The sequence below is a fragment of the Ambystoma mexicanum genome, chromosome 3q (genome assembly GCF_040938575.1).
Source record: "Ambystoma mexicanum isolate Mex_15411 chromosome 3q, UKY_AmexF1_1, whole genome shotgun sequence".
In the NCBI taxonomy this organism is placed as follows: Eukaryota; Metazoa; Chordata; class Amphibia; order Caudata; family Ambystomatidae; genus Ambystoma; species Ambystoma mexicanum.
In genome coordinates, this window is record NC_090926.1 from 807863195 (window position 1) to 807883747 (window position 20553).

At 47.1% G+C, this 20553-nt stretch overlaps 1 protein-coding gene across 12 annotated transcripts in view; it reads left to right on the forward strand.

Moving 5' to 3' along the window:
• The window catches only part of CACNA1G (calcium voltage-gated channel subunit alpha1 G), a 1457373-nt gene that overhangs the window by 734905 nt on the left and 701915 nt on the right, over positions 1-20553 (forward strand). For all 12 annotated transcript variants that reach the window (XM_069654906.1, XM_069654897.1, XM_069654896.1 and 9 more), the window contains 2 exons: positions 3084-3243; positions 17012-17303. In XM_069654906.1, coding sequence (XP_069511007.1) covers positions 3084-3243; positions 17012-17303 — 452 coding nt within the window. The remainder of the gene's footprint in view (positions 1-3083; positions 3244-17011; positions 17304-20553) is intronic.

Sequence of the window (20553 nt, forward strand, 5' to 3'; positions counted from 1 at the left end):
TGGGTCCCTGCTTCGAGGACAGTTCGGAACTGCATTTTCTACTGATCTAGGAACTTTCAAGCTCAAAATGTACCCTTGCACAGCTCCTACACCTATTCTTACTCATTATCCATTCACAATCTATTACAAAGCACACACTTGAAAGAATAGTAGCAAAACTGTTGTTCATCTTAAAAATGGCATCAGCTATTGCCACCCCTCCTCCTCATGAGCCACCACCACCACCAGCTGGAGGACCCACACAACAAAAAAAGTGCTTTATTTCCAAAGACAATGACGAGGACCAAGAAGGTGAGGTAGAGGAAGTGCCTACCTCTAGCACCCAGAGAGAATCATGGGTGTGGCAGTTCTTTACCACTGTTGGGAATGTACCAAAGGTTAAAGCTACAAAAGTGAAATGCACTGAGTACTTAGTGGTGGACTACCTGAAACCTTACTCCTACAGGACCTCCTCCATGCACCTCCACACCAAATCCAACTACCCAATGCTCTCAGACAGATTGTTCCTTTCTTAGCAAGTAGTAGGCTGCCTTCTTACACATCATCTTCCTCAACCAATAATGTAACCACACAGCCTACTTCTGCGGGACACAAAAACCCACCAGCTACTGTGCATGCAATAAAAAAGACTGCTGATCCATATCTTTGGAAGACAACAGTCCTCTGTATATACTGCAACACACCACTCTGCAGGGGGAAGCAATTTCGAGGTGCATTTGAAGGTGTCATCAAGGAGCATGAGAAACACTGCCCACTACCTTAGAAGTAACACACGCGCAACATCTTCCCCTGTCCACCTGCCCCTCCATATTAGTGCTTGGTGACTCTTCCCTCATTTCCCTCCTCACCTTACGTTCTAACCTCTACTGCAGAAAAAAGATTAAGACAACAAAAGAAACGTTCCTTTAGGAACCACTGTTCACAGTTAAAAAATAGAAGTAAATAAAATTGTAGACTCTGTCTACTTTACATTTCTCAGTAAAGTACAAAGACTCAATACGTTTTTCCAACATTTCCATTAGAATTTTGTGTTATGCTAATTGAAAGAATGTGGCGATCATCCCCCGTTCCAGTAACTGGAACGGGGGATAATGGGCTGGCAGCCCAAGTTATCGTCCCAAGTGAAGTGTGTCTGTGTGGGCACTGATGCCTGCGGGCTTTGGCGCATTATAAATAAATAAATAAATAACGAGGGCTCCAGACCATTATCCTCCATTGCAGCCCCTGCAATGTGGTATAAAGCCCATTAGCACCCCTGTATCCCAAAGTAGGAACCCACGGTGCTACAAAATAGATGTATCTTATTGCACGGGGACGCCTGTGGCATCCCGCTGTAGGAAGGAAAATCCTTTTCCAAGATGGCCCCCATGGAAAGGGAAGGCGGGGTTCCGTAAAGATCCCCTCTTCCCTTTCCATGGCAGCCTGCAGAAGGCGAAGACAGAACCCTACGACCATATTACCACGAACACATTTCTTTTCCCTTTCAAACCTATCCCACTTTTGAATAACTTTACCACATAGCCAGTCCAAGGTGGACATGGCCCCTTTAACCCCATTTTTCGTCCCTCCCGGTCATGGCCAGTAGCCAGATTGTCCAGGTCATGACCTTATACTCGGACAATCTGGCCACTGCCCATGGCCACAGGCTATACCTCAGTCACCAAAGGTATATCACTATTTTGGTACCTACATTATGACATTTGTCAAAAACATTTGTAAAACCACGCTTTAATGTCCTTGCCAATGTTCCTTACACAAGTTTGCTTGAAATCAGCCATGTTTTATTTGTTCAAAAGTGTCAAAATGTATGCACATACAATAGTCATATAACTTAGCCCCCACTTGACAAAATCCATTCAGACTTTACACAAACATTGAAGGTTAGGTCATTAATCTTTCTGAAAACCTTTGTCCACATTCGTCAAATGGCAACAAAGTTATAAGCCATCTCAAAATGTTGAGACCCCCCTCTAATTTAGCCCCCTCCTGACAAAATCCCACCAAACTTTTAAAAAAAAATTATATCTAGATCTAAAATCTTTTTGCAAACGTTTGTGTAGATTCTGCAAATGCTACCACAGTTATAAGCCTTCACAATATTGTAGGACCCCCCATCTAAATGTGTTCACTCTTGACCGAACAGATCCACACTTTCCAAAACCATTCAGAATCAATTCCATAATAACTTTCCAAAATGTCATGCAGTTTTATTAAGTAGTGCCAAAGTTATAAGCTATCCAAGAACTGCTTTTCATCAACCCTGTAATGCCGAAATAGGCACAGATGTCCCCAAACATCTGAAGTGTCCACAAACTTCACAGCACTGCCCCCGAACATTCGGGCTGTTCGCTTACTTTTGGGGTGAAAACCACCCTTTTTTTGGTTCCTATGGCCATATCCCATCCCTTCCTCATCACACTTCACCTCCCCAGAGATTGTAAGTTTGACAAGTTCAATGTTGTGTTTTTTTGTATGTTTCTACCGCGGTGTCCGTGGACACCGGCGGATGTCCGCGAAAACAACATGGAGGGCGTTACCAAAAATATGACGCACTTCACGCTTTTCAACATCCAATCAGGAGGCGCGTCCGATGTCCGCATACATCACGGCACCCTCTAGACCAACCGTATGCCTGCCTGCGGACCGACAAGGAAATGGGTCAGCGGAGCCAGATATCACTAATTCTTTTGACCTACATTTTGCCTGTTTTAAAAATAACTACTGGTCGGATTTTCACCAAATTTGCAAAGGCACGCTTTTGGGACCAAGCTGCCACTCCTGCCACACATTTGGTGAAAATCCGTCCAGCGGGTTGGGCTGTAGGCGCTAACAAAGTTTTTCCACTCAGTCTATGGAAGAAAAACAAATCAGAGCAGGCCATATACTTTTTTTGCAATGTTCTAATGCTACAGGACAGGATCCTCCGAGCCCAGACCCCACTGTTATTCTGACCTGTGCTCTACACCTCCAATTGTATGTGTGTGGCAAGGGACTGGCAGCAAGGCATATATGTGTATTGTTTGGGGAAGAGGGATGTACTGAGCCTGGAAGGCATCTCACTCTTCTCTTTTGCTCCTCCGCAGGTATGCGCATCCTGGTAACGCTTCTCCTGGACACGCTGCCCATGCTGGGGAACGTACTACTGCTCTGCTTCTTTGTCTTCTTCATCTTTGGGATTGTGGGGGTGCAGCTGTGGGCCGGGCTTCTGCGGAACCGCTGCTTCCTTCCGGAAAACTTTAGTTTGTAAGTGGGCAGGATGGAGGGGTGCGGGGGCTGCAGGCACTAAAATATAATTCTGTGTGCATGGAATCAACCACAGTCACTAAGCGTAGAGGTTCTTGCACCTTCCATTTCATTGAGTGTTGCTCATTCTCAATGCAAATCGAAGCTGCAGGGAAAAGGACAGTGTGGAGGTACTATCTTCGATTAAACTAAGGTGTAGCTTTAGAAGTAACTATTTTGAATATAATTGCATATAGATATACCAAGATGGGTTCCTAGGCTGGTAGTAGCAAATAGTAAGAATCTGCAGCCTATTATTGAAAGTGAAATATTTCAATTGTTATGCCAACACCCAGAAATCCCATCCCATTTTGTATCAGTCCTGACAATAAACCACTTTGCATTTATGCTCAGATCCATCTCTCTTCCTGCTTGCATTCCCTCTCTTTTGGTCCCTCTTCCTCTTGCCTTCAGATCTCCCACTCTCCCTCTCTTCTGATCCATCAACCTCTCCCAATCTCTCGTCCCCGCTCTCTCTCTCCTCTTTGTGCTCGCTACTTCTCCCACAGTCTCTCTCTTTATATTTCACCCTGCCCCGCTCTCCTTTTTCTCATCTTTGGCCCTCAGTTTTCCTGCACTTCCACTTCTCCCAGCTTCTTTGTTTTCTCTTGTTCCTGCTCACTCTCCTTCCCCTGCTTCAGAGCCTGTTGATGATTTTGGGGCTCCCTCCTGTTCAAGAGCAGTCCCCGCGGGTCTCATGTCAACATTATCAATGTCTGGTCGATCCTCCCTTGTAAGTGTACTGTACCATATTACAATTATTTTCTTTGGTGTTGTTTAAAAGTCACCCAGTGTATATATTTACTTATTTCAGTGTGGGGTTCATAAAGTATATTATGTAAGAACACACCATAAGAGCAAGGATGAGGAATTGAGGTCTAATGGTTAGAGCACTTTGCGTGATATCACCGGTCTTTGTTCAACTTCTTAACATATATTTGAATGCTGGGGAAATTGTGTAATTACTATCATTTGTAAATATTATCCACCAATGTCCTTGTCCCCCACTACATTGCTAACTGCATCTCACTGTGCTCTCCATCTCATACCCTCTTCTCTCGTCTCTCCACAACCTATATGTCACCTCACAACCCTGTGTTCCTGCTGCTTTCATTCATTTTCCCTACTTGACCCACTCCACAGGAATGCCCCCCACCCCTCCTGCCCACACCAGCCATCAAAGCCAACTCTTCAGTGGAACTCTTCAAAACGCATCCCAAACTTCACCTGTGAGCGATGTAAGGATGTAACCCTTCCAGTAGATCAGACAGCGAGAACTTCAAGAGATAGAATTGCAAAAGGTTTGCGTCCAAGGCAGGACTACACGACTAGCTTGATTGACTTGACACATGGGCCACCAATAGGGAAGAGCTCTCTAAGTGGAATGGGGTGTGGTTAGAACAGATAATCAGGTGACCCTGGCTTCTCTCCCTGTAGTGGTCTATTCTGCCTCTGAAGCTAATTTTTCCAGTGGTAGTTAGTTAATGTGTTTGGCATCAGAGGTCTGCCTTTACAGCTTTCAGCACTCGCTGGAGATGGCCTCATGTCAGCATCATCCTTAACATGTGTTGGCATGGCATCCGAATACTCAGGCAAAGTCTGGGTACCTCTGGCTTCAGACAGATAGCTTGCAGGCACTCGTTGTGCATTCAAGCAATGGGGCATGGCTATGGAGTACCATCTTTCCTTCTTGTCTCCTCCACAGATTGGGATGATTCTCCGGGCAGGAATTCAACATATCTCAGTAAGACAGTCTGCTCTGTTCTCCCTTCCCAGCCTACTCCTGAGGCACTGGAGCCCACCAGACTGCAATATGCATGTGCCCTCTCCCACCCGTACACTATACTAGCCCTAAAATCTGCATGGGAAAGCACAGCTCTATCCACACAACCATCTCTGCCCGAATCGTCCGCAACCAGAACGACTTAATCTTTCAAATTTTTTCAGATGACATGTTTCTAGGTGAAAAAAACAGAAATGGTTAATGAAATGAGTAAATAACTGCACAAATAAGACCCTGGTGCTTTTGAAAAGAGAATGACACTATCGAACTATGCTGGCGGTCAGCGTCTACTGAGCCTAGATGTGTTATGCAATGCTTGCAGAGTTGAGCTGGCCGCGGAGAAACAAAGGCAATTCCAAGTGATATAGAAAACCTGTCATGTTTACAGCTCAAATAAATTGTGAGAATTCATCCCCTAGAAAAGGAACCAACAGCACTTGGACCTTTGATGGAACCTAATTCTTGGAGGGTCCAGGAAAGGCCTCTCCTGTGATTGGATAGAGCCCTCCACCCTACTGCTTGGTGGTCTTTCCTTCACAGGAAGATGCAGTTTGAGTTTGCGGCTCCACATTCAGAATGTTGTCAGTCTTGTACCATCCGTTTTGAGGTGACATGCTCTAACTGCACCTAGTTAAGCGTAGGTGACACGCCTGAGTTTGAGGCAATGTCTACCGCGAATATAGGATAGTCTTTAGGAGATCTAAGCTGGGTATCACATAGGAAACTCCTGGCTAACAGACATCACCCCAACACTACTTAAAACAAACACATGCCAGCCAATTATCTCGGGTGGTGGTGGAGCCGAGTATGGTTGTGATTGTGTGTAGTGGCAACACCCATGCATGCCAGACTAGCAAGCCATGAATTCTGGCACCAGGTCAAACATTAGCCACCACCACAACACAGACGCATATAGTGATATCTAGTGCCCTTCCTATCCTCACAAAGATGATGCATATCATGAGGAAGTACCCTCACAGTACCCGCATGCGAGAAGGAGGATGATGACACATCTTATGATAGTGTTGGTGAAGGCCATGACAAAAACAGAGGCATCGCCCACATTCTGATCTTAGCAGCAGGCACAGGGTTCTTCCCCTCACACATATCCAGGGTCCATGGATCGGATTGACAGCACGCCACAGTAGGAGAATGTGATTTGGCTTAAAGTGTTGGACCCACATGTGGTGCATGTTTAGAATTCTGAATGCAGAGTATGGTTTGCCCACAGTCTGTCATTCTTCTTTGGATACCTGAGGTTAAACTGTCTGGCAGTGAGCTGTGACAGACATATATCATGGGCCAATCCCACTGATCCACATGAATGTCATCAGGTGAATGTGTGTGCCCTAAATTGCATTAAAGGGGCAGCCATCTTCACCCAGACAACAGTTCATGCACTGCAAATACCAGTGATGTGTACTTTCCAGACAGGAAGCACAGCTGTCGTCGGCAGTAAGAAATGTCTTTGCTCTACTACTGAAAAAGAAAGTCCCCCCAAACAAAATGCATCGCACATGCCCTCAGAGGCCATGTATGGGACTCTTCATGGCTCGCACACAACTGCATAAATGTTGGCTCCCCAGTGTGCCACTCCTTTGCCACTGGAGATAGCACTGCTGCCACAGTCACCACTGCTTTTTCTGTGCTAAATGAGAGCCGTGTCATGTGGTGTTGCCTGATACTGATTGCAAGCTTTTTTTTACCAAGAAAATTGAAAATGTTCTAAACCAGACTAAGGAACTATTTTCGGTGGTTAAATCTCTGTCTTCCACTACTAACTCTACAGCCATGGTTACGCCGACACAGCTGTTCTGCGACTCCTTGGCTCAATATTTCATCTGCAAAATTGGCAATATACGCACTGAAATGCACCTGGCATAACAGGGTGATGCTGGCATGGACCCCACTGAGGCAAAAATGTGCTCCCAAAGTGCGTGGTCAGAATTTCCCATGTTCTCTGACGAAACTGTGGGGAATGTGGTTATGCAGCTTAAATCGACTGCTCCCTCTGATCCAGTACCATTGTTACATGGGTTCCCAAGCAGTTAATCTTTCATAATCTGGCTGCATCCCAGTAGAGCTTAAACAGGCCATTGGTATCCCTCTTCTAAAGAAACCGTCACTGGACCCCTCTGTCCTCGGTAATTTTCACCCCATTTCTCTTCTGCTCTTCTTCATGAAACCTTTGGAAACTCTGGTGTCTCCCCTTCTTTCCTCCTTTATTGAATCCTCTGGGTTCTTTGATCCATTTCAGTCAGGCTTCCATCTGGCACAGGCACAGAGAGTGCCCTAGTATCAGTGGTTGATGACATGGCTAGGCTGGTGGATTGCAGAGGAGTGGGTGCCCTGATACTGCTAGATCTTTTAGCGGCATTCGACATTGTCAACCACCCAATCCTGCTATCCCGTCTAGCCCTGGCTTGTCTCCAGGCCTGGTTTTCCTCCTTCCTGGCTGATAGGTGTCAATCACTTTCTCGCCCCCTCTTTTCCTCTCAGTCCTACTCTCTGTCATGTGGGGTTCCTCAGGCTCCACCTTGTCCTGACATCTACATTTAGCCTCTTGTCTGTCTTATCCACTCCTTCGGCCTCAGTGCTATGCTGATGACACCCAAATCCTGGTACGTTTAGATCTTAACCGGGTGGAGGTGTCATTGTGCTTGTGTAAGTGCCTGACTGCCATTGGGGCTGGGGGTGGATGAGCAGCAACTGGCTGAATGTGAATGGCACAAGATGGAGGTCTTGGAAGTGGACTAGCTTCCTAATCCTTCTCTCTGGGCCCCATCTTTCTGGCCTGCTGCACTGGTGACTTTCATATCCCAATAACGGTCATTAAGGATCTTAGGGTGGCTCTATCTTCTACACGCTCAATGACCCCTCAGGTTGGGGCAGTCTGTAAGGCCAGCCATTTCTATCTCAGGTTCTGCCTTTCTTACCTAGTCACCTAGGACATCTGGTAGTGGCCTCACTGGTCTTAAGCAGAATAGATTATTGCAAAGGTCAGTTGTTGGCTCAACCAGTTAAGTGCATCCATCGCTGCAGGTGCTGCAGAATCTGGCAGCCTGAGTGGCTTCTAATTTACCCTATAGTGCCCACATTACACCTGTTTTGCGCTCTCTCCACTGGCTCCCAGTGGCCAGACGAGTGGAGTTCAAAGCTCTCTGTCTAGTCCGGTCTATTATCTGAAGGGGGCAGACTATCTCTGTGATATGCTTTTCCCCTATCTCCCAAGACGAGCTCTTCATTGGGGTAGTGCTTGCATATTCATGGTTCCTAGGTTTTGCCTTTCCACAGTGGGGGTGGGCGAGCATTCTCAATTGCGGCTTGCAAGCTGTGGAGTGCACTCCCGATAAACCGCAGATGTACCTTGAACCCTCTGTAATTCAGACGTCTTCTGAAGACATTACTCTTCGAAGCTGGGCATGGTTCAGTCGTTCTATGTGTTCCTCGTGCCAGATGCCTCCAAGTAAATGAGCGATTTACAAAATCAGCTAACATAACATAACATAGCATGGAATCCAATGATCCATCGTCTGGCTGCTGCTTCTCATCTTCTCTTCTGCCCACACTATCATTTCAGTGGCAGCATTGCATTCTCAATGACAGTGTGTGGCCCACTGTGTGTGGCTGTATGGCATTCTCCCACGGTCATTTATGCCTGATATTTGGTGTGACGTGCCTATATGTGAGGTTTTGGTTTCCACACTCCCATGATTACTCAATACGCATGGTTACATCTACTTCATGTGAGCTTAGCATAGAATGTCTGCATACATATGAAGCAGCCATGGGCTTCTTGGTGGGCTTCACAGATCTGCCACAGTCAGGGGAAATGTCTTCTTTCTATCTATCTATTTATTCTATTGTTATTTGTAAAACACCTAAGGCCGAAAGGCATCTAACATTGTTTAAGACTGAAAGACAATTCTTGTGGACATTACGCAATCAGATATGCTGTGAGCTTATATATGTGAGTTTTTTATAGAGCGGAGGACTTGGTGATAAAGCACAGCAGTCATTCCAGGATGTGTGTGAGATCCTGATAGAAGCATGGACCTGGGGACCTCCTGATCCTCTACATTTGACAGTGAGACACCTTTGGCGGGAACGGAGCCCGCAAGAGGATTGTAGTGCACATAAACATCGAAGTCCGTATGAGCAGTGCTTGAAGTGGGATGGGGCCACCCGGGGCCGGCCCCGGCAGTCTCTAAAATGTGGGGCTGACCCAGTGCCCTGCCGGGGCAATATTGGGCCTGTGGGCCATCCTCTACCGAGGCAACTAGACCGTTCCAAGGGAGTCAAAGCCTCCGCTTGACCGGCTTGCACTTCTGTCAGTCACTGTAAATTCCTCTGGTGACCCCTCATGCGAGGGGGCACCAGAGACAGTGATGCTGTGACTGGCTTGCACTTCTGTCAGTCACTGTAAATTCCTCTGGCGACCCCTCACGCGACGGGTCACCAGAGGAAGTTACTGTGGCTTTGTTTCCTCAGGTCGCCGAGGCGTCTTTTTGACCCTTGGCGAACCTGGGGATTCCTTGAAATAGTTTGAGGTTTATAAAAGATGGCTTGAAAAGTACACAATTCAAGCCATCTTTTATAAAGCATTGCCGATGGACAAAGACGCCTTGGACTTTGTCCGTCGGCAAAGCTTTATAAAAGATGGACTGAATTGTGTACTTTTGAAACCATCTTTTATAAACATAGAAACGTTTAAAAAAGATGGCTTGAAAAGTATGCAAACCATAAGGTATGCACACAAATATATAAATGTTATATATTTGTGTGCCCACCTTACTATGGTTTGTGTACTTTCCAAGCCATCTTTTATAAACATAGAAATATGTTACATATTTCTATGTTTATAAAATATGTCTTGCATACTACACAAACCATAGTACGGTACACATACAAATATATAAATGCTTACATGCATTTATATATTTATTTGCGTATCCTACTACAGTTTGTGCACTTTTTTAGGCCACGCCGATCCCAAAAGCCACGCCTCCAAATGAGACCCTCCCCTCGATTTCTTACCCCACTTACAGCCCCGTGTATGAGTTCCGTGATCGCTTCATTTGTGCATGTGGGGGCTGGGGGGGGAGTACACATCTTCTGCCGTCATATGTGTCAGGGCTGGAGTCCACCAGGCTGTCAAATGTGCCCAAGATCTCCACAGTGAATATTTGAGAAGTGGGCTTATGATCGATTGCAGTATCAATGATCTGCGTATTTTGGTCATTCCGATAAACACACTGAATGGCACGGTTCTGTTCTGTTGAAGGACATGTACAGGCCCCATTAGGGGACGTCTCTTTCACCGCTCTTCAGCTATGCCCCTATCCCAGAGTGCCGCGTGTTCCTGAGCCAATGTCCACCAACACTCTCAAAGACGGTCCTAAGTAGCCATGCCTCTGCCCTGGAAGCCAACCGTGCAAAGTCCGGCTGGCACTGTGGGCTCCTCAGACCACTGGCACCTTTCAGGAGCCACCCTCGACGCCTCTGTGTCTGCTGTGAGTACTCGCGCACTTTCTGCAGGTTCCAGCACTTCAATCGTTTTCACCAGGGCACCAAATGGCTTCCGGAAGTGGCATGCTGCAGAGGCCTGGCAGCATGTTCAGGAGCGCCTACATTGGCATCTTCAGGCTTCTGAAAACGGGGCTTTTCCGGAGACGCAGCCGCTGCACTGGACTCCCCGCCTTCCACCACGGGAACTTGTATGACATATGCTCCTGCTGTGTGCCCTCGGCACGCCGCTTCCGCTGGTGCTGCTGACACACTCTGCAGGCCCGCGGGAGTGGATGACACTTCCGGCCTCTCTCCTGTGCTCTCCACAGGACACGCCCCAGCGTCTGCCCTATTTACACCCTGCGCATATCCTGCCAGCGGGAAGCAGACGGTTTCTGGCAATTTCGTCTTTGCCACATGAAGCAGGGAAGACAAAATGCCGCCTTCGAGCTTTAACTCCCACCCGCCGCCTACTGTGGATACATGCACTAAAAAGCACCTTTCCCCCTCAAAACTTTGACACCTCATAACACTCCTAAAATATCGACCTAGCAAGAGTAAAAGCTCGATGGCTAGAAGATACCGGAAACCGCACTCTGGCAAGTCTACTGTGGGGCACATAAAACAGGGTATTTATACACATGTATGTTGACGGGAAAGGGCCAGCTACACTAAAACGGGGAGTCTACAACATGCCGGCACATGTGGAGCTAGACCCCCCCTTTTTGTCATCACATATTACCGGGCATGGGAACTTATGCAGACCAATTATTCACTGCATCACACCTCAGCCAAAACATTCTAGAAACATCACTTTATTATGACGTTTAAACAATAAAATCAGCACATTATCACAAAAATATACATATCAGCAAACTTTGTGCAAAAAGGCAGTATTAAAACATTAAAAATAGTGCAACCGGGGTGACTTTAATGTGCCAAATAAAGTGCAGCAAATACTTTCTCCAACGGTTCAAGTTCATGATAGAGGTGATACGGCCAGGCGTCACTACAATTCACTTTCTTACAGCCACAGTGCATTGTACATGTATTCAATTTTCCCAGTTGCAATAAGTCAACAGCTCTTTATCGCTATTGGAGAAAAATGCTGCCCGCTATTTCATCGAATCACTTTCAAGATCATAAGCAGGAAGTTGGCCAAAAATTACCGGTCAATACCGGTCGGTCAACACTGTGTTTTGGACCTTAATCAAGATACGGCCATCCGACACCATTCTTCACAGACTTTAAATACATGTCTTCATCAGGACGAAAAAGTTGTTCACACACAGGACTTTAATCCAATCACTACTCCATCCTATTTCATAGACTCCTGTAATTTATTTGGTAATTTTAAGGTACCAGGGCAAAAAGCATATTCATTCTTGATTTCAAGCGATATCCCTTTAACTTCTCACAACTGGTGAATTACTTCACTTGTTTGAGACCCTCCATGTAGTATTCTGCTAACTCTCCCCTCCTCTCGATTTTGCTTTCACCCTCTCTTTCACACGGCTATTTCACCAGTGCACCATCTGCCCCTCCATCTCTCCTTCCGACATGTCCGGTTCTTGTTCGGCCTCTGGCTGAGCCATTCCGTGCTCTGGGACAGGTCGAGTCAAACTCCAGTCCCGAAGGCCTTCGACCCCGCAGAGACCTGTGCACGGGGAAGGGCTCCCAGTATCAATCCTGCATGCCCTGGGTTCACCCTGCTTCCGCAAGGGGCCTCTGGAGCTCAGTCTAAATGGGTGCTCAGTACCCCCCTCAGGGGGTCTCCATCACCCACAGCTTTCGAGGTATCCCCATAAGATCTCTAGCGGGACCAGTCAGGCATAAACAGGGGCCTACACGCACAGGATGCAAAGACTGAGGCCAAACTCATTTAAAAGTGCCATTTGTCCTGCAAAGCTAACCTGCCTGTACACCCTAGGCCTTTTTGGGCATGGGGTCCTGGAACTGGAAAGAAATTTTGCACTAATTTCACCGGGCATAATTTAGGCAGTTTGGAGTAAAAGCACAAGCTGAGCTTTACAGAGTACATAGAACAGCTGGCGATCTGCCAGTGGATGTTATGTAAATGTCGAGGTTATATTTGATGCTAAATTTTGACAACCTTTTTCAAGTGCTCCCAGTTCATGCAGAAAGGGAAAAGCCCAGCATTTCCCTCTGGCTGACTGAACTGATGTCCACATCCGCCCACCCACCCGCCCCCCCACCACAGATGGATCAGGCCACACCAATTGGAGGACACGGAGGCTCGCTTTCTTTCTGACTCCAGATGATGTACCCACCAACCAATCACATGCCCACTGCAGCTGATCTACTATCCGAATATATGTTTCTTGCAAGGTGCACCTGACCAAGTAGAAGCCAGATGCTGTGCAGCGCTCAACAAAACACCAAAAGAAAGCAATCACTCCAAATGAAAATACCCTCCCCGCTCTCACCTGTTCACTACCTCTTTAATCCGACCTCACACAAGGGTTGGCACTCTCCCTGACCCGACTTCCACTTATATAGATTCACCCTCGACGTGATTTCCGGAGATTATATCACTGCATACCGTTGAGTACCTTCTTTGGTCACTCTCCTTCACAAGTAACTCACACCCAGCCTCATACGTTAGCCCGTTCTCCCGCACTCACTGCCTTCGCTTGCTCACCGTCTCCCACCTGTCAGTGGTTCTGCATGGTAGAGGCTGGCCGCGCCAAAGCCACTCAAGCTCCCCTCCAACCAAGGGGTTCTAGGTTTCTCCCCTGAACATACAAAGCATGAGTTTCCTAAAACTTTCTTCATCGCCTTTTGCAGTTAGAGGCGCTGCCAGCTATAATACTTTAATATCTAACAAAACACAGCTGCATTGCCAGGGGTAGATTAAAAAAGGACATGCATAGCTCTTTATTTACTACTAAGGACACCCAGTAAACAAATAAAAACACAGGGCAAAACCAACCACCAACATTTGAAGAGGTCTCAAGCACGGCAAGAGCTGGGAATCTTGGCTGACTCCCTTATCCTATGCGGTTTTTCTCAGTCACGTCTCTAGCGCCAAAAGCGCATGGTGCTGTCCAGGGTGCTGAACCCCTTCTGCCAGCAGTCATTTTGTAAACAGAAACTCATGGATCTGGCCAAGGGGCCGTGGGGGAGATATTTAGCTGTTCTCATCTCCCAAGGGAGGTTCTGGGGATAACTGGTTGCTTCTTATATCGTATTTCGCTGCCCCCAATGCATGGGCCACACGCCCAGAGCTTAGCAACTGGAAGGGTCGGACTGGTGCATAAAATTATCTCTGGCACCAATGAAAAAGTGGGCCGCAGTTGCAAATGGGAATTCATTCCTTTTGTGACGCTGTTTGAAAAGTACCCAAGAAGGAGGCTTTTGATAAAATGTAATGCAAATTGTACATTTTAAATAATAGTTACTCAGCAACAATGGTCAAAACTATTAGCCGCGTAGTGAAGTAACTCATCAAACTGACCCACATTGGCCAAAAAAGTGCCCCACTTTGACCCAAAAAACTGGCCCACCCAAGCATTTTGCGTTTTTGGTTTAGCCATGGGCCTATTGCCCTATAAACCAGTCCGAGCATGTTAGCAAGACACCCCAAACATGTCACACACACATGCACACATCAGCTTTCCAGGCATCTGCTCGTAGGGTTGCCGATGTTTGCCCCTGGGCAGTGGGCTCTACAGGCCGGTCAGGATAGGCAGCACTGGCACGCGAGGACTCAGCTTTGGTGCTCTATTGAGGTTATGTTGCGCAACCTACGTAGTGGCTTTCTTCAACCAGGCACAGTGCCTCACGCACTGGGGTGCGCTGCACTCCGCATGCACCCACCAACACCAATAACTTGTCCATGTCTCGGGAAACAAGAGTGGTCTTGGCAGTGGTCAGACCCGGGTCACGGCGGGTTCCAGGCACCACAGGACTCTGGACTGTTATCAAGAAGTCGTAGGCTGCCACCAGGAGATCAGTACCATTTCCTGAGCAGACTTAACTACTGCGTAGGCTGGTCGGGACATGGCAACTTCTTCTGGGGTTGTAGGTACAGAACTCGTACCCTGTTGAATTAAAAATACTCGCCCGGCCAAAATGGGGTCGCCAGGTAGGCAATTGGTCAATATTACGCATTCAATACACACCATTAAAACCGAGGTACATCATTGAAAGTACAAGCTGCCCCAGGCATTTTAGGAGTCATTCATGGGGGGGCAATGTGGGACAGGTTGCTCCATGTCTCACTCTGCATGTGTAGGCCCTACCTCTGGAGGGTGCTTGACTGTGTTTAAAGGCATGTTTACTGGGTGACACCAAGACGTGTGGAGGGTCTACGGGGCTGTCGTACCACACACTGTCCCTCAATAGAAGAGACCATTTTGGCGTTAATCAGGGACATCCATTTACGGAACGGTCTTGATCGCTCACCTTGCAGCAAGACAAGCTTGCAAGCTCCAACATGAAACGACACTGTATGTCCTCGTTCTGTCACATGTCAAATTCAACATTAAAATTGTCAGAGCTTGCATCCAGCTGTCAACAATGTGAAAAAATCAAAAGACGAGAGGGCCGTTCTGCATCCTCCATCTTATGCTAAATATCCTCATGAGTTCGCCATCTCTCTCACTCACTCTCCAGCACAAGTTAATTCCCTCAAGAAGCCCTGCCTACTTCATGAGTTCCCCCGCATTGGCACCCTCTCTCCCTCTCTGCATAAGACTCCATCCCTCCTCTCTGTTGGCACCAAGTGTGGATGGTCTCTGCTGCTCCAGCGTCCTATGTTCTTTCACACTGAGAGTTTTAGCCCACTTTAGACTCCCATCATGAGTTCCTGGTATGAGTTCCCACTCTTTAGCACCCCCTCTCCTTCTCTGCATATGATATGATGTGATGTGGCATTTATAATGCGCCCATACACAAGTGTTTCTAGGTGCGACAAGACAAGGAGGGGGAAACACAGGGATGACAAAATAATGATCTTACTAGGCCTTGTGTCATTCAGATCGCACACGTGTGGGGAAGAGGGAAGGGAAGAAGTGCCAGGGGTGAGGCAAGTGCAGTTAACTCACCAGTACAGCCAGGCAGTGGGCAAGCAACTGGACATGCAGGAGCCTGGGCCTGAGTTCAGAGGGTGACCTGGTGACCAGTGCACGGAGCAGTCAGGTGCATTAGCAGGGGAGAGTAAGAGAGAAAGTGGAAGTGAAAAGGAAGGTCTTGAGTTGCTTCTGGAACCGAGGTGGTTCTGCCCAAGTTTGAGGGAGGCAGGGAGGCTGTTCCAGAGGGAGGCCCCAACCGAGGAGATAGATTTGGCCCCAACTCTCTGCTTGGTGAAGCGTCTGACCCTCATAGAGTTGGAGGTGGATGAGCGGAGAGCTCGAGAAGGAAGATGCTTTGGAAGAGAAAGTTAGAGGTAGAATGATTCCAGGCCCCAGAAAACTTTGTGGATGATGCAAAGGGTCTTGGAGTTGATCCTTGCAGCCACTGGGAGCCAGTGCAGAGATTTCAGAGCTGGAAAGATACGATAACGGAGCTTGAGGCCAAGAACAAGTCTCAAAGTCCTGTTCTGGGTAAGTTGTAAAGGTCGAAGAGTAAAACAGGAAGATTTAGAAAGAGGCTCTTGCAATAGTCCAGCATAAGCCCCTCTCCCCCTCTCTCTTGGCACCAAGTGTGGATTATCTCTGCTGCTCTGGTGTCTTATGTTCTCTCAGACTGGCTGTTATTTCCCCCTTCAGACCCACCTCATGAGTTCCCTCTCTCTTGTGACCCCTCTCTCCCTCTCTCCACTCGTCCCTTTTCCTCTGCTGCTCCAGTGTATTATGTTGCCTCAGACTGGTTCTTCTTGCTCCCCCTCTGACTAGGCACATGTGTTCCTGGGAGCAGTTCCCTCTCTCCGCCCTTCCCTTTCCCCTTCTGTCTTGGCACCAGGTGTGATTTCAGCTGCATCAGCGTCTTCTGTTCTCTCACACTCTCTGTTCTCCCCCCCTTGTGCCCCTTTCATGAGTTCCCGGGAGGAGTTCCCCCTCTTTGGTACCCCTTTTCCCTCCCCACTCTTCCCTGTCCTCGTCTGTCTTGACCATGTGTGATTTGTCTTTGCTGACCGGCGTCTTCTGTTCACTCACACTCTCTCTTCTTGCCCCATCAAGCCCCTTTCATGAGTTCCCAGGAGGGGTTCCCCCTCTTTGGTATCCTTTTTTCCCTCCCCAGACCCCTACCCATCCCTTCCCTCCTCTGTCTTGACCACGTGTGAATTGTCTCTGCTGCTCAGCGTCTTCTGTTCACTCACACTGACTGTTCTTGCCCCCTCACGCCCTTTTCATGAGTTCCTGGCAGGCGTCCTCCCTCTTTGGCACCCCTTCCCCCCCCTCCCTTTCTTTTGTGTGTACTGCTCCGGTGTCGCCTCTTCTGTTCTCTCAGACTTGACTGTCTTGGCCCCCACAGGCCTCTCTCGCTGGAACGGGAGAGATACTATCAGACGGAGAACGAGGACGAGAACCCCTTCATCTGCTCCCAGCCCAGGGACAACGGCATGCGCTACTGCCGCAGCGTCCCGGCGCTGCGTGAGGACGGCGTGGAGTGCACGCTCGACGACGACTTCTATAACAACACCAGCAACAACACCTGCGTCAACTGGAACCAGTATTACACCAACTGCTCGGATGGGAGGCACAACCCCTTCAAAGGCGCCATCAACTTCGACCACATCGGCTATGCCTGGATTGCGATATTTCAGGTGAGGGCAGTGTGCGATACGGTTCTCTCGTCGGATGCCATGTATAGAGAACAGGAACTCTGCGAACGGAGAAAATGTCACATTGAATGAATTGCATAACGAACCAGAATTATCTTTAGGCTGGAGGTCGTGGGAATGAAAGTATTGGAAGGGGCCTTTGCAGTACACAAGCTGATATGCAGTAGTATGTTCCACGCCCTGCTCCAGCATTTAACTAGTCTAAATAGCAGCACACGAAGCACTGCACACCTGTCCACACTGTGCTCTACAATTCAAAGAGTCTGATTCCTGTGGAATCTCATCTCAAAGTCCCACAGATAAAGCAGTACACGCCTGGTAACACTGTGCCCCACAGTATAGAGTCTGATATCTGTGGAATCTCATCTCAATGTCCCACAGATAAAGCAGTGCACGCCTGGTAACACTGTGCCCCACAGTATAGAGTCTGATACCTGTGGAATCTCATCTTGATGTCCCACAGATAAAGCAGTGCACGCCTGGTAACACTGTGCCCCACAGTATAGAGTCTGATATCTGTGGAATCTCATCTCAATGTCCCACAGATAAAGCAGTGCACGCCTGGTAACACTGTGCCCCACAGTATAGAGTCTGATATCTGTGGAATCTCATCTCGATGTCCCACAGATAAAGCAGTGCACGCCTGGTAACACTGTGCTCCACAGTATAGAGTCTGATATCTGTGGAATCTCATCTCGATGTCCCACAGATAAAGCAGTGCACGCCTGGTAACACTGTGCCCCACAGTATAGAGTGTGATATCTGTGGAATCTCATCTCGATGTCCCACAGATAAAGCAGTGCACGCCTGGTAACACTGTGCCCCACAGTATAGAGTCTGATATCTGTGGAATCTCATCTCGATGTCCCACAGATAAAGCAGTGCACGCCTGGTAACACTGTGCCCCACAGTATAGAGTCTGATATCTGTGGAATCTCATCTCGATGTCCCACAGATATAGCAGTGCACGCCTGGTAACACTGTGCCCCACAGTACAGAGTCTGATATCTGTGGAATCTCATCTCAATGTCCCACAGATAAAGCAGTGCACGCCTGGTAACACTGTGCCCCACAGTACAGAGTCTGATATCTGTGGAATCTCATCTCAATTTCCCACAGATAAAGCAGTGCACGCCTGGTAACACTGTGCCCCACAGTACAGAGTCTGATATCTGTGGAATCTCATCTCAATGTCCCACAGATAAAGCAGTGCAGCCTGGTAACACTGTGCCCCACAGTACAGAGTCTGATATCTGTGGAATCTCATCACAATGTCCCACAGATAAAGCAGTGCACGCCTGGTAACACTGTGCCCCACAGTATAGAGTCTGATATCTGTGGAATCTCATGTCAATGTCCCACAGATAAAGCAGTGCACGCCTGGTAACACTGTGCCCCACAGTATAGAGTCTGATATCTGTGGAATCTCATCTCGATGTCCCACAGATAAAGCAGTGCACGCCTGTTAACACTGTGCCCCACAGTATAGAGTCTGATATCTGTGGAATCTCATCTCGATGTCCCACAGATAAAGCAGTGCACGCCTGGTAACACTGTGCCCCACAGTATAGAGTCTGATATCTGTGGAATCTCATCTGGTAACACTGTGCTCCACAGTACAGAGTCGGCTATCTGTCGAGTCTCACTGCTCCACATATTAAGTTTAGAAAAGGTTATTGGGGATCCGTACATCTTGCCAGATACAAGGGTTACTTCTAGAGCGTGTTGTTGCCCAGTAGGATGCAAGGATATGGCTTCTGTGATGAAATGCTTGTTTAAATGGCACCACTCTTTACAGGTCCTTTAAGAACTATCCTATTTAATAAGGTCAAAAAAGGTATGGCTATGTCGGTATTGGAATGCTCTAATTGATTGGAATGGACCTCCGCTTGGGTTAGCAAATATTCTTTTAACAGTGGTAACGAATGTGCTCAAAATAGAGATGAGGGAGATTGGTGTAGAGTGGTGTAAAGCTGAGTCTACTGGTGCAGCCTTTGCTCCTGATAGGATGCAACATCACATTCGTGGTGTCCTGATGTTGTCTACTGAAAGTGCATTTCTTCAACTAACACAGCTCCAAATTCCACCAAGTCCTGTTTATGTCCTTAGAATTCCGGGGCTTGTAGTTTACAAGTCCCAGGATTCCATGCAAAAAGCAGGACTGGATGGCCTTCTCACTCATGGCACGGGTAAACTTGAGAGCTCTGAATTAATATTGTGTCTACTTCCAGTGTGGTCCAAAAATGGTACATCAATAGGAATTAAGGTTCCTGATTGAGTAAAAACATTTACACGTGTGCTTTAATTGCAGAAATTAATCATTATTTTGCAAAATATAATTGAAGAGAAGAAATCTGGTGATGATGCAATTATGTGTTTATTGTTGAACTCAAGGTTTATTGTTGTGTACAGTAATTAGGATGTCTTTGGACATTTCTATCTTTAGTTGATGCAAGAGTGTGAACTGAGGAAGAGTGGGGAAAACGCGTTGTTATTAAGAATTGAAATTAAATGTGTTATGCTAATGTATGTTATATGTTTCATACATACAAAGATGATTGTATAAATGTAGTCAATATCTACTAAGTAGTCAAAAGGCATAGTAAGCAATCCTCTATTCTTATTTTTCTTGAGCTTTTTGCTGCTTTCAACAGTGTTGATCATACTATTTTACTTTCTTCTCTTTCAACTCTTGGTTTATCTGGGTCTGTGCTCAGATGGTTTAATTTATATCTCTCTGACCGAACATATTCTATTTCTTGGGCTGGACGGTTCTCTTCGTCCTATCCAGTCCTTCACGGTGTACCAAAAGGTCCTGTTCTAGGCCCTCTTTTTTCCCTCTGTATACCATTCCTTTGTCTGATTTAAGCTCCTCATTTTATCTTTCCTGTCATTTTTATGCTGATGATTCACAAATCTTGTTCCTCCTTTTTCCATGTTCTTCGTCTCTTCATAACATTGTTTCTTCTTGTTTGCTTGCAGTCAAGTCTTGGCTAGCCTCTTAATGTCTTCATCTTAATGCCACTAAAACTGAGGTTCTTTCCTTAACTTCTTCTTCCTCTTCGCCTGTTTCTCCTTCCTCTGGACTTCTTTTCCCTCCATCACTCCTTTCCTTTTCTCCCTCTGCTTGAAACCTTGGTGTCGTTTTTGACCCTTCCCTTTATTATACTCTACATATTTCTAATACTGCTCACTCTGCTGCTATTTTTCATCTCTATAATCTTCGGTTGCT